Source organism: Barbatula barbatula (genome assembly GCF_947034865.1).
Source record: "Barbatula barbatula genome assembly, chromosome: 9".
Lineage (NCBI taxonomy): Eukaryota > Metazoa > Chordata > Actinopteri > Cypriniformes > Nemacheilidae > Barbatula > Barbatula barbatula.
Window position 1 is genome coordinate 322,058 of NC_136772.1, and position 13,929 is coordinate 335,986.

A 13,929-nucleotide genomic window follows, 5' to 3' on the forward strand; every position below is an offset into this window, starting at 1 on the left:
CACAAGACCACCACGACGCACGCGCATCCAGGTTGTGCCCCAACACATGTGCCATCCAGCGATCAATCAAATGCACTACGGTGGTCTGACAAGGAAGAGTACAATATGTTGATTAAAGTCATATTTTGGTATTCTTGTCGCTTCATAAAAATTCAATTGATTCACTGTGATCAGATCAGATGGAGCATTTTAATGATGTCTTCAGTACATTTCTGGACCTTGACAGAGAAGTACCACGATGTCAATGAGTGGGTGGGTAAAACATGTTTGGGTGAACTATCCCTTTAAGATCACTGTGGCGAGGGGGCGTGGTTATGCGAGGTCTGTCGCAGGAGAGAGAGTGTGGCACCTGTAGACAACAGATCAACACGTTCCAGTAAGGCTGCGGAGAGACCGGATATAAAGGCGAAAACCACCCACAACAGAGAGAGAGGCCAGGCCTGGACTTTATGTCGTGTTATGTTTGTATTGTTTACATTTTAAGTTCCTTTTATTGTTTGTTTATTTAATTAAAAGTGTAGTACGTTTGCTGGTTCCCGCTTCCTTCCTTTCTATTATTGAACTCATTACAATCACTTTCTTGCATTGTTTGTATTTTGTGTGTAAACATTCTAGTGGCTGCTGACGGTTCTTCAGGCGTGTCTGTACGCTCATTAAAACACATACACGTATGTCGATCTGCTGTCACTACCCACCACGTTTTTAGCGCTGCACTTATATAATCCATTGTCTTTCTTTGAAGGGCTCTGAATGATCAGCGAACCCTGCGGATGGAGGTATTTATTGCCGTAGAGACGCGGCTGGATGCCCACTCTGAACTGAATGCCATCAGGCATCTCCCAGATCACCTCAGCTTTAGGTGTGGCCAGAGTTAAACACTGAAGCTGAAGCTTGACGCCGGTCCTGGCGTACGTGACGGCCTGCGGGCCGCTGGTGATGCGCGGAGGATACGCGATGACGATGACAGAAACTGTCAGACTGGATGATCCGTGTTGATTTGTAGTCTGACAGACGTATGTTCCTCTGTCATAGACGGACGCTGTCTGGACGCTCAGGGTTCCGTTCTTCAGAACAGAATAACGTCCCGTTTGCTGCGGTCGGGTCAGAATGACTCCGTCAGGTCGAGTCCATGTGAGTTTGGGTTCTGGATTCCCGTTGGATTGGCAGTTCAGCTGTAAGTTCTCACCATTAATAATGCTGACCAGAGAACTGTACTTGCTAAATATATCCGGTTTTCTGCTGGACTCCAACGTGACGGTGCGTTCCACATGTCCTGCGCTGTTACGCCCCACACAGCGATACCGGCCCGCATCTGAAACGGAAGCTTCTCTGATGAACAAAGATCCGTCCAGTTTATGATGAAAGCGGGAAACAGCAGTTCCTCTGAGGAGAGACGTGCCGTTGGGTAGAATCCAGGTGATGTCTGGTGCGGGCCGACCGTCGACAGAACAGTTGAGAGTCGCTGATGCTCCATCGGTCAGAGAGATGTGCTCCACGGGCAGATCTTTTAAGCGTGGCTCTTCAATATCATCAGTCACATGGAGGTGGATCTGAAGTTTAGCTTCTCCTCCTTCATTACGGGCCATGCAGAGGAACACACCAGAATCGCTTTTCCTCGGTGAGTGGATGTCCAGCGTGCCATTCTGGTGGACGCTGATTCTCCAGCTGTAGTACGGCACAGGCAGGGTGATGTTGTTCGGCAGCACCCATGTGATCTGAGGAAATGGCTTTCCTTCTGTTCTACAGTCTAAAAGAACACGACGATCTGTCACGGCCATCCTTCTGATGATTCCTGGACTCTCCTTGATTCCATTAATAACAGGAACGTCTGCGAGAACTTCAACATAAACCACTTTCCTGTCCAGTGCCACGATGTTTCTCGCCAAACAAGTATAATTTCCTGTGTCAAGTTTCTGGATCTTGTAAATGTGCAGCGTGCCATCGCTGGTGATATGGTGTTTGATTGACACCGGTGATATGACGCGATGAGTCGGGGACGTCCATGTGATTGTGGGAGCTGGTTTTCCTTTTGCGTTGCAGTGGATTACGGCCGTCTCTCCGTGACGAACTCTCATCACATGATAAGTGTTGTGTTCGATCACCGGCGCATCCGCTAACACCTGGATGTGAACCTTCATCTCATCTTTACCCATGTGGTTCTGAGCGTAGCAGATGTAGTCTCCCTCCTCTCTCATGCCCACCTGATTGAAATAGAGGGTGCCGTTGTCAAACACAACGTATCTCTTATTGCGAACCGCGCTGTCATCTGACGGCAGGACGCTGTTGGTCATGGTGCCATCTGGAAGACTCCACGCAATCTCTGGGTCAGGAAGACCTGAAGCGATGCAGTCCACCTTCAGCTCACCTCCGTATGACACTTTGTGGTTGTTAAGTGGCTGTTGTTGGATTTCAGCAGCTTTCATCAACACCGTCACCGTCACCGGAAAATAATCATCACCCATTTTATTTCTGGCCATACAGAGATAGTCGCCAGCATCCTTCTCTGTCACTGGAGTGACGATGAGAGAACCGTTACGGAACACCTTCATCCGCCCATCAGAGCTGAAATCAGACAGAAAAGAGAGAGAGGACAATATAAGAGAAAGTAAATATTTTCTGAACTCATGTCTGTCGTGGTATTTTTGTCCTGCTTTCCAGTAAAAAATTTACAAAACTCCTAAATCAAAACACAATTTCCTTGCAAAGTGATCTAAGAGACTAAGGGCCCTATTTTCAAGCAGATCATCTACAGGACAAGCTGGATTAGTATCTTTATGTCCACAATAATAATCTTTTACATTGCAATTCATTTCTATAACTATTTGTCACTATTGTGTGCTTCTGCGTGTCCCTCTGTGTGTAATAAGCAGAATGTACGAGCGCTGTTCACCCGCCTATAGGTGCATATTCCTAACACGAATAATTAAATCATTAAAAATATATTACGCCATTGATTTTAGAGCAGGTTTGGGTTGGTCTATATTCAGTTCCTCAAAATCAATGTACCTGAGCACACCTCTTTTTAGACTAACACGCACAAATGAGCACAAATGCATTTGCTATTTAAACAACGCGGCGCAGGACGGGAAAATGAGATCTGCGTCTGGCTGAAACTAGCAAAAACACTTGCACTGCGTTGGGTGTACGATAAGGCTCAAGGCCCAATAAGTGAGTTTTTTAAAAAAAAAAGCAAAAATATGTACCATCAGGGTCAGAAAAATAAACTTGAATTCAGAACTCAATATACAGCTAAAACACAATTTCATTTTTATTTCCAGATCTTGCTCCTCTACAAAATGGATCTTGATTCAAGAATTTATAGATATTTGTAGAAATGTAGAAAACAAGACAAGAATACTTTGAAATGTGTTGTTTGCGGTCTATTGCCTTTTTTTCTGTTACATACAATGACAAAATTGCAGAATTTTGTATTTTGCTCATTTTTGTTAAATCTTTGTTTACACTGTATTTGTACTTAAAGCGGCAGTCCGGAAGATTGTCTTATTTGTCGCCATCTCAGTTTATAATTGCTTCTGCAGGTGATGTGCGGAGGTATTTTCTTTATGTGAGTTGTGATTCGACACTGCTCAACTGCGCGGATGAGTCTGTTTTGAGTCGTATGACACGTGTGGCCTGTGACAGTGAACCGCTGAGAATCATCACTGTACATCAGTAGCACGTAATAAACATAACTGATAACAATGCAGATTATATAACACGAAACAAATAAGAACATAAACAGACCCAAATGGGAGTCGTTTTGTTACTTCTCATGGAAACTCCCATAACGTGAACCGGACAGAAGATCCTGAACGCAGCCGCGGGTCTCAAAGCCAAAAGTTACAAATAATGTCACGAAATGACGCATAGACGAATGACACCAAATAAGGATCTCCAGGAAAGACGACCCGACAGGGAAAAGAACAAACCATTATTACAAGCTTTCCGTGGTGAATCCAGCAAGGCTAGTGACACAGTTTTAAACACCGTTCTTTCATGTACTTGCTCAATAATTGGTTTTAGTACATTTTTACTAAATAAATAACTTACAGACAGCCAGGCTTTTCTGCGTATAAATATCTTACTATTTTTATTTCTTTTGCTCATTTGTGACCCTGGATCACAAAAGTCTTAAGTAGCACGGAAACATTGTAAGGAATAGCCAAAAATACATTGTATGGGTCAATATTATCCATGAGGAAATTAAGTACAGATCATGTTCCATGAAGGTTTTTTTGTACAATTCCTGTAAAAATATTATTTGTGAGTGGATGGCCTGCTACAGCGCCTCTAACTAACAACTTCAAGGGGCGATTTTCTCAATATTTAGATTTTTGTGCACCCTCAGAATCCAGAGTTTTCAACGGTTGTATCTCTGCCATATATTGTCATATAACAAACCACACTCAATAGAAATCTTAACTATTCTGCTTTCAGACTATGTAAAAATCTTAACTTCGTAAAATTGACCGATTAAGACTGGTTTTGTTGTCCAGGGCACATTTTGTAATCTAAATAATTTTTGTACGCAATCCAAATGTTTTGGCAATACAATAAAATACAATTAAATCGTGACAATAAATGACACAAACATCAAAATATTAAAACCGAGACAGACCTGTAATGTGCGTGGAGCTGTTTTTTGGAGGGTGTTCTCCAGGTGATTATGGGATGGGGCTGTCCAGTGGCAGTACAGTGTAAACTCAACTGTCCTCCGTACTGAACGTCTGTTTTCTGTGAAGAGCCGGAGATGATTTTAACCAGCGATGAGTTTCTCTTCACCTGCACATTCACACTCCTCGAAGCCACACCAACAGAACTCACAGCCACACATTCATAATTCCCAGAATCCTTTTCTGTGGCTTTACGAATATAGAGCGTCCCGTTGGGGAAAACAAACAAGTTTCCGTTGATGAACTGTGACGGACGAATCTGTGTTCCGCTGAACAGCACCCAGCGGACGGATGGACTCGGAGAGCCCTCAGAAGTGCAGTGAATGAACACGTCCTGACCGTCTGGGACCGTTTGGTTTTCTCTGCGCTGTTGATGGATCATCGGAGGCAATGGTGCAATCTGAAGCCTCACCGTAAGCATGTCCACCCCGGCGGCGTTACTCGCGATGCATTTATAAACACCTCTGTCCAGGTAACCGGTGCGTTTGATTCCAAGAGTCCCGTTAGAAAACAGCGTAACTCTCCCGTCTGATTCACTAACAGTACGAACCACAGAACGGTCCGGAAGAACCCAGCTAATGTCTGGAGAGGGCAGACCTTGTGCCTGGCATTCCATAAGAGCACTGTTTCCCAGATAAACCCTGAGATCTCGGTGACGAGGAAGTGTCACTCTGGGCACATGAGCCGACACCACCAGAGTCACAGTCATCCTATCAGAACCATAGACATTACGAGCCGCACAGACATACTGACCACGGTCCTGAAGCTGAACGTTCTGAATGATCAATGTTCCATTAGACTGAACCTCGAACCGCTGGATTCTGGTGTTTGCTGACATAACAGCTCCTGAGAGAGAAAGAGAGAAAGTTTTAAATATCATAATGTCAATCCTCAGACACATCTGAGATACTTTTTTCACATTGTCATGATTGTCAAAGAGTGTCCCGTGTTAAATGAAATTCTTTCTTAACTCCAAACAGTCACTGTCATCCTCAGACATTTCATTTGTGCTGCATTTTTAAATAACTATTTGATATGAAAAACTACACGCAGACACTGCTTCATGCCTTAAGAATGTCAACAAAAATCACACAAAATAACAATTAAATTCAAACAATATGTGATTATCAACCAGCAGAATGAGCAGAATCTTTATCAAACATTTAACATAAATAACTTCTCAAACTAACACATTGGGATTACTCATTAGTCAAAGTATTTTCCTTTATGTTTTCCTTGTATTAAAAACACCAAGAAAACTGTAAACAATTATTTTTCTGGCTGTTCTTCCTCAGTACTGTTGTTGTGTTTTCCAGTACAAATAAATAAACATTTGAAATTACGTTTGTGCTGAAAACAGGAAAACATACAGTGCCTGCCAGTGGAATTGGAAAAATAATCTTCTTTTCCCTTTGTATTAAGTTGATTTTTCTTTCCCCATTGGGTGGGATCTTTCTTTTTGTAGCAAACTTATTTTTGAAAATGTTTTTGAAAAAGCTCGATTTGTTGTGTCATCCTTCAGATATGTGTACTGGAAAGCAAAATCACTAGGAAGATTCAGTTCTTATTCAACGCATTATGTTTTTATTTTACCGCATGAGATGTGAAGAGGTGTGATGTGCGGTACCTGTGGAGATTTTGGTCCAGCTCAGGTGAGGTTTGGGTTCTCCGTCAGCATCACAGGAGATCTGTACACGTGATCCAGAATTAACAGTGACTGCATGAAGTCTACCTGGAGTTATTCTGGGACTCATCTGTACAACAGGAAGTGTTTCACTCCACTTCCTGTTCACTCCTGCTGTCTGATAAGACTGTGTGATGTTTGAGGATATTGTTGAATGGTCTGATCCAGTGGTTGATGTCGTTTGGGTGTTTTTTATATGTGCAGATGAAGGATCTCCAGATGGATTTCGACTCTCACCGTAAGGATCTCTGTTATTTGCGATGGGAACTCTTCCATGTTTCCTGGCGTCTATGTGATTTATTCCAGGGTTTGTGGTGTCAAAGGGGATTCTGTTCTGTAGGGTTTGGTCGGGTGTTTTGTGGACAGCAGGTGTTTTGGTGCTGGTGGTTGTTGTTGGCAGTGGTGTTGTTGTAAAGGGTTTGGTGGTGATGGAAGTGCTGGTTGCTGCTGAAACAATCAGAGGTTTCTCATCTGTAGAAACTGACCTGAAGAAGATAATCTCATTGTTTTCACTGTGAGACTCTGTCTCTCTCCCTGCTGATATGACAGATTTTGTTGGTATCTCTGGTGTTAATGGTAGAGGCACTTGATTTTGAATGGATTCTTCTTGAAACCTGTCAGCTGGTGGTGGAACTGAAGTGATCTGAACAGATTCTTCTTTAGAAGCAACACTATCTCTTTTCAATGCAACATTCTCTGGTCGAGGATCAGAATGTGATTCAGGAGAAAATCTGTCTTCTGCTGTTGTATCCATCTCACTGTTATCTGTCTGTAAAGCTGATGTCGGTGAGATCAGGTGTCCAACAATAAGATTTGATGTTGGATCTACATTTATGGATGTCATGTACACCTCAACCTTCTCTCCGGCAATATATCCATCATTGGTCTCCTGCGAAACACTCATGTGTTTGCTTTGTGGTGTGTTGACTGTTGCTTCAGTGGTTTGATGAACAGTTGGGATTGTGGGATAACTGTAGGATTTTAATGTGGCTACTGTTGGGATTGAGGGATATTTGTGGTCAGCTTCTTCAGTGAGTTGATAGACAGATTCAGGTGAGATTGTGGGATAGATGTGGGCAGTAGTTTTAGTGGTCGGATGAACAGATTTGTCTTCAGTTGGGTCTGTAGGGTATATGTCAGTTTTTCCAGATGTTGGACGGACCAATGTGTCTTCAAGTGGGATTATGGGGTTGTTGTTGACAGCAGTTTTAGGGGATGGGTAGGTAGATTTGTCTCTAGTTGGGTTTGTTGGAAATATGTTTACAGTAGCTCTAGGTGTTGGATGGACAGACGTGTCTTCAGGTGGGATTGTGGGTTTGTTGTGGGAAGGTGTTTTAGGGGTCTGAAAGACAGATTCAGGTGGGATTGTGGGATAGATGTGGGGAGTAATTTTAGGGGTGGGATGAACAGATTTGCCTTCTGTTGGGTCTGTAGGGTATATGTGGTCATTTTCTCCAGATGTTGGACGGACAGACGTGTCTTCAGGTTGGATTGTGGGGTAACTCTTGGCAGTTTCTCCAGAGGTTGGATTCACATATCCAGTTGAGATTATGGGATAGATGTAGGTGTAAGGGGTTGGCTGGATAGATGGGTCTCCTGTTGAGTAGATGTGGTCGGTGTATCTTGAGGACAGATAGACAGATGTGTCTTCAGTTGGGATTGTGGGGTTGTTGTTGGAAGAAGTTTGAAGGGTTGGATAGAAAAGTCCTGTGTGGATTATTGTGGGGTAGATGTGGTCAGTGTCTCCAGTGGTTGGATAGACAGGTGTGCCTCTATCTTGTGTTGTCTGATCTGTGTTTATTGTGACGGTTGAACTCTTGTGAACTCCTGCAGTTGTGGATGTTGACCGTGGTTTGTTTGTAATGAGTTTTGAGAATGGTCTTCTAAACGGCATTCTCCGCCTGCTTCCATATCGTCGCCTTGAGCTCAGGTGATTTCTTGCTCTCGGTTGTGTAGAGTCAGGTGAAGCTTCTTTCTCAACACTGCTGCTGTTTGAAGGGCTAGACAGTGAAGTTCTGATGATAGTTTTAGACAAGGTTTTAAGTTTATTGTCTGTCTCAGATTGAGGTTTGATGACAGGCCCTGAGTATATTTGGTTATTTTCTGTCCTTTCATTTCTTATGGTGCCCACATGTCTCTCCTCTGTGATGATATCATTAGAAACAGATTTAGGGTTTGTGATGGTGTTGACCTCTGATGTGTGATTGATGTTTTTATTTTCTTCCTCCGTATGAGCTGTTTGTGTGTCATAAGCATGATGAGCAGAATCATCTGGAGATGAACCTTCTGTATAATCAGTCTGTGCTGGATGTTTTAGATTCCCTCTCTGTACACTTTCCACCATTGTTTTGTGAACTGATGGATTTTTGGTGTTGTTTTTCTCACGGATTTTGGCCAAAATGTCAGCCCATTTCTGTGGATCTATTTTGTTTTTGGCATGAACATTTCTTTGGTTTGCAAAAGCGGTTTTATTTATCTCTCCACGCATGTCTTTCGTGAAGGGTCGTCTGCGTCTGCCATGGCCAAATGAACCCTGACCCCTCCTGCGATTAATGAAGATTCTGTTGGGTATTATTCTCTCATGATTGTTGACAACATCTCCAGACGCCTCTTCCACATCCTCCACAAACGCTTTTACTTTGGTGGAGACACCGGCGGCGGACTGAGGCCTGCTGGGATATGCACGAAGCAGCTGGACTCCTTTCCTTCTCAAAACCGTGAGTTTAGTAGCCATCACATCCACACCGTGTTGGTTCATGACCACACATTTGTGATATCCATTGTTGTTGAGCTGACTGTACAGAATGAACAAAGTCCCGTTAGAGTAGATTGAAGCTCTGGATGAGTTTGACTTTGAATTCAATATAGTGCCATCTGGAAAGATCCAGTTCACCACGGCGTCCGGTGCGGCTACAGAAAGACACGACAAAGCGGAAGACTCGCCGACAAATCTGGTCAAAGCACTTCCAATGTCTTCACCCTGAAGAGGTGTGGACGAGTCCACCACCGCCAAACGGAAAGGCAGAATATCCATGTCTCCCATGACTTCAGCGATGCAGTAATAGACTCCAGCGTCAGCGTGCTCGACAGATTTAATGTGAAGTGTTCCGGTGTTAGAGACAGTGACTCTGTTGTGATGTGTACTCGATGCTGCTCTGATCCTCGAACCGTCGGGCAACATCCAGAGAATCACAGGAGCGTCCTCAGAGCTGTGCACGATACACTTCATTTCAATCATCCCACCTACAAGAGAACTGAAGGTCGTTTGTGTTTTGTTATTTTGTTGGATCATAACCCAGGACCTCTTCTGCTGTCTGATTGTCTCCTGATCCGTGACGGTAGACACATGAGTGTTAAGAATGAGTCGCACGCTCTTGGATGAAGAATAAGGTCTGTTTAATTTCACGTTTATAAAGGACTGCATGAGCCATGCCGGTCGGGTTAAGACCTCAGCTCTCACACCGGTGTAATAGAAGGCGTCTTTCTCTATGTCTTGTCTGTATCTGTAGCTCACCTCGGGATGTTTGGTCAACATGATCTCTCGTCTCAGATGTACAGATACGTCACTGTAGTAAGCCAGCAGCCTCCATAGGCTTTCATAGTTCTCTCTGTTCACAGAACATTCCACGTTAAAAAACAGAGTCAGGTTTGCAGCAATCTGCTGAAATCGGGTGTAGTTCCAGCTGATTTTAGTGGAGTCTCTGGGTTCAAGTATGTGACAGAAAAGATCTGCTTTGGTCCCGTGCTCATCCGATAAAACCAGAGAGAGGTTTCCAAAAGGTACTTTGATCCTGTCGATGGGCAGAAGTTCACTGTTGTTCTCCTCGTGTGTGATGTGTTTTTCCCAAGAGCTGATGATCGGTCCAGAGCAGATGAATTCTTGAACATCTGACATCTGTTTTCCCTTCAGGTGTTCAGGAGACGAGCAGCGCGGACACAGCTGACCATCAGCCAATGACTTGTCCTTTTTACATTTCGCCACCCCTGAGAGAAGACACAATGGCATGACAGACGTTACAGGATGTTTGTCAAATTAAACACGTGAAGCACGTGGAGAAGAACATACCGGACGTTCTCCAGTTCTTTAGCCAGCTCATGGAGCAGTCACAGCTCCACGGGTTCCCGTACATGAAGATGTTCTCCAGCTGTGGCATGTTCTCCAGCATCTCTCTGGGCAGCGTCTTCAGAAGATTCTCAGACACGTACAGATGCTTCAGCGTGGAGACGGGAAAGCTCTGGAACACAGAGAACGTGCTGAAGGTGGCAGGATGAAGCTTCTGCAGATGATTGCCCTCCAGATGAAGCAGGCGAAGTGATGTCATTCCGTGGAAAGCGTCCGGGTGGATGAACTCTACGCGGTTGTGGTCCAGATGGAGTCGGATGAGTGACGTCAAACTGGAGAAGGTGTGGCCAGTGATGATTCTCAATTTGTTGTAGCTCATTTTTAAAATCTGCAGAAACACACGTGTGCAGTTCAATAATGATGTGTAGCCTCTGTAAACACTCACGGTTGGGTTTCAGAATCATTATCAAGGCAAGGCAAGTTTATTTCTACACACAATGGTAATCCGAAGTGCTTTCCATAAAAGAATGAAAATAATAATCATAATAAAAAAACACCGATTTAAAGTGAATGAAAACGGTTTATAATAAACTGATTATACATGAAATATAGTGAATTATCGGTCACTTCTCTCGCAGAATAGTGATTTATTATAGTGAGTCACTTCACCTGTAAAGACACAAGATCCTGAAATGCACCATCTGGAATGTTCTGCACATTATTTCCGTGCATCATGAGGAGTTCCAGACTTCTGAGGCCATGAAAGGACACGTCTGTGATGTGATTTATAGTGTTAAACCTGTTTAAAGGTAAATACTTTATTACAAAACATACTTTCGTTTCTTCAGCAGCCATCGAAAACCATTTGATCTAATTCATCAAATTACACTGGTGTAATCTTACACACATCCATTACACACATACACATGCAGAAATTGTGTTTTTAATGTATAATAGTTGAATCTTTCGAATGTTTCTTGTGGCTAACTAAAGGAAACGGTGAACAGATGTCCGGCACATTAAGAGATTGAACAGAGAGTTCAGAGCTGTGACCTACACACATGCTGGACATTATAAGATGATCCCATTCTTACATGTGTTTAACTTCATGGTTTTGACAGATCTACTGATTCATTTCCCGTGTAAAAATCAACCAATCTAATCTAATGTTTAAAAAGAGATGTCTTGTGCAGTTACAGCAGAGGTGCCCGTGTGTAACTCACCCCAGATTAATGCGCTGGACTCGGGTGGAGATGCCCGCGGGCACGGCGACGAGCGAGCGGAAGGTGCAGTGAACTTCAGCGGGAGCGTAACAGGCGCAAGGACGCGGACACGCGCCTCTCGAGTACGGTAAAGTCACGAGCAACATCAGCATCAGCCCGGTGAATGACGAGCACGTGATGGCCATGTTGTTATCAGCTGTCATGACCTCTGAAACACACACACACACACAGACACACAGAAGAGCTCGTGATGGTCACTGTATCAGATGCGCGCGCACAGAACCCACGGGTGCCCAAAAAGAGATGATAAAACCTCCGTGAACCAAACACAAGCAAACTAAACTCCTGTTCATTTTCTTCTCACAGAATCTGTTTCGAATTATGAAAGAATTTTGTAACAAACGTTTAAGTTTGAAAATGCATTAAATCAACAAACTGGACCGCGAGACACAACAGTATAAACATCACGAAAAAAGACAAAAAGTAAAACACCTTAAGCTCGAGTTTATCATGTTTATCTCAAGTTGAATCTTATTTAAACCACTGAAGTATTTTCAGTCCTTACCTTTGCGTTTCGAGTCATTTCTTTAAAACTGTGTGTCTTCCGTCATCAGATCTTCTCACTCGCGTGGAAACACACTGTCACAGATGATGATCGTGTTTGTTCGGTGAGGAGGAGCTCAGAGACAGAACTCCTCTCCTGTAGACCATCTGATGCTCATTACAAACACACAGTTTGAACACACAGTCAGATTATTCTTGTCAACACTGTTTTCGGGATTTTACGCAGAGAGGAAAAAGTGTAACAGGTCTTTAGAACCCAACAGCTATTTTCAAGTTATTTTAAGCATTAAAGAGCTGCTGTAGAACTGCCTCCTCACCGCAACATTCTGTACTATAAATACAGTCAACAAATGAACTCTTTAACACTCTCTGTGTGTGTGTGTGTGTGTGTGTGTGTGTGTGTGTGTGTCAGAGCTGTAGAACTGGAGACATTTATATGCATGAAAGTCATAAAAATAACAAAAGACAAAAACGACTTTTATATATTACAGCAATTCAACACTAGTCAAGAATAAAAACAAAAAGTTGAGCTGATTAATTTCATATTAAAAATAGTATTAACGGTTTCTCAATATAGAATTATAAAAGTTTCATTTCTGACCAGTAGGTATTAAAACTGTAGGTATTGCTCAAGGTACTATACATTAAGAACAGAAAGTCATTTTTTGAACCCAAAATACAAAACCAGACTCCACACACAGATAAGAGTCTATTCAATTTCAATTTAAGTTAAAGTGTGCTTTATTGGCATGACAAAATGTACATTATTGCCAAAGCAAGCTGGGCTTCGTAAATAGTGCAAGTATGAATAAACGTAAAGAAAGATAATAATAGTAATACATTAAAATAAATGTATGTAGTGGAACTTAAAGTAGTTCCTGTTTGTAAATATATCAATTCTATTCTCTGTTCAGGAGATGTTATGAATGTGAAGTGTGATATTGTGAAGATCACCTCTGAATGTCTCTGGGGGGCTGCAGTTGTTTGCTCAGCGGCTCAATAAACACCAGTGTTATTTTGGGGGGTCCTGCAGAAGGAAAGAGTTCAAAATATCTTTCAGGGTGAGAACGGCATTGCTTCTTTTATTAGCAGTTTTACAAAACAACCAATACACACGATCTTTGAATATTCACTTGCATCTATGTTCATCGCAGGCAATTCCATGCCAGTGCAAGTAATTATGCATTTTAACTTGAACTCTTTTACAAAAGGTTACCCGAGACATTGTTCTTTACATTAGTTTTAATGAGTAATTGAGATTGTAATGAGACCCCATTAAATGTAGATATTCTGCAATATCATTCAACATTCAAACATGTGAAGGTAAACACAAAATATCATTCATGTGATACAGTCCTGCATTCTATACAGCGTATGCGTTCACATGATACTTGCATTTTTCTCTTTATGATGAAAATTTTGTATTGCATATGAAATGAAAGAGCGCTGGTTATCTTTCACATATTAACGACACAAGTGTTAGTTTTGAAGCGTCTCCTCTCACTGCCAGATGAACTGAAGATCTACAGATGGTCAACATCTTCCCTACAGAACCAAAGGAAGTTCACATGCAGAGATCTCCAAATAATAAAAGATAATAGACAACACACCATATCAATAAATAACCAGACAGACAAATAGTCACACGTCACTGAAAGACGCCGATTGTCCTCTCACTTTAACACACACACACACACACACACACACAACAGAGACAAATAC

The 13,929-nt window shown here is 42.6% G+C and overlaps 1 protein-coding gene across 1 annotated transcript; it reads right to left on the minus strand.

Annotated features, from left to right (window-relative positions):
* Window positions 1-653: 653 nt before the first annotated feature.
* Window positions 654-12,291, minus strand: mxra5b (matrix-remodelling associated 5b; the record flags this gene model as incomplete). Its single annotated transcript, XM_079464447.1, has 7 exons — window positions 12,209-12,291; window positions 11,644-11,851; window positions 11,090-11,219; window positions 10,424-10,808; window positions 6,301-10,341; window positions 4,619-5,519; window positions 654-2,562 (listed from the first exon to the last, which is right to left on the minus strand). Exons 2-7 carry the CDS (start codon window positions 11,844-11,846, stop codon window positions 654-656), a joined length of 7,569 nt encoding a protein of 2,522 aa, XP_079320573.1. The 5' UTR covers window positions 11,847-11,851; window positions 12,209-12,291.
* Window positions 12,292-13,929: the final 1,638 nt, after the last annotated feature.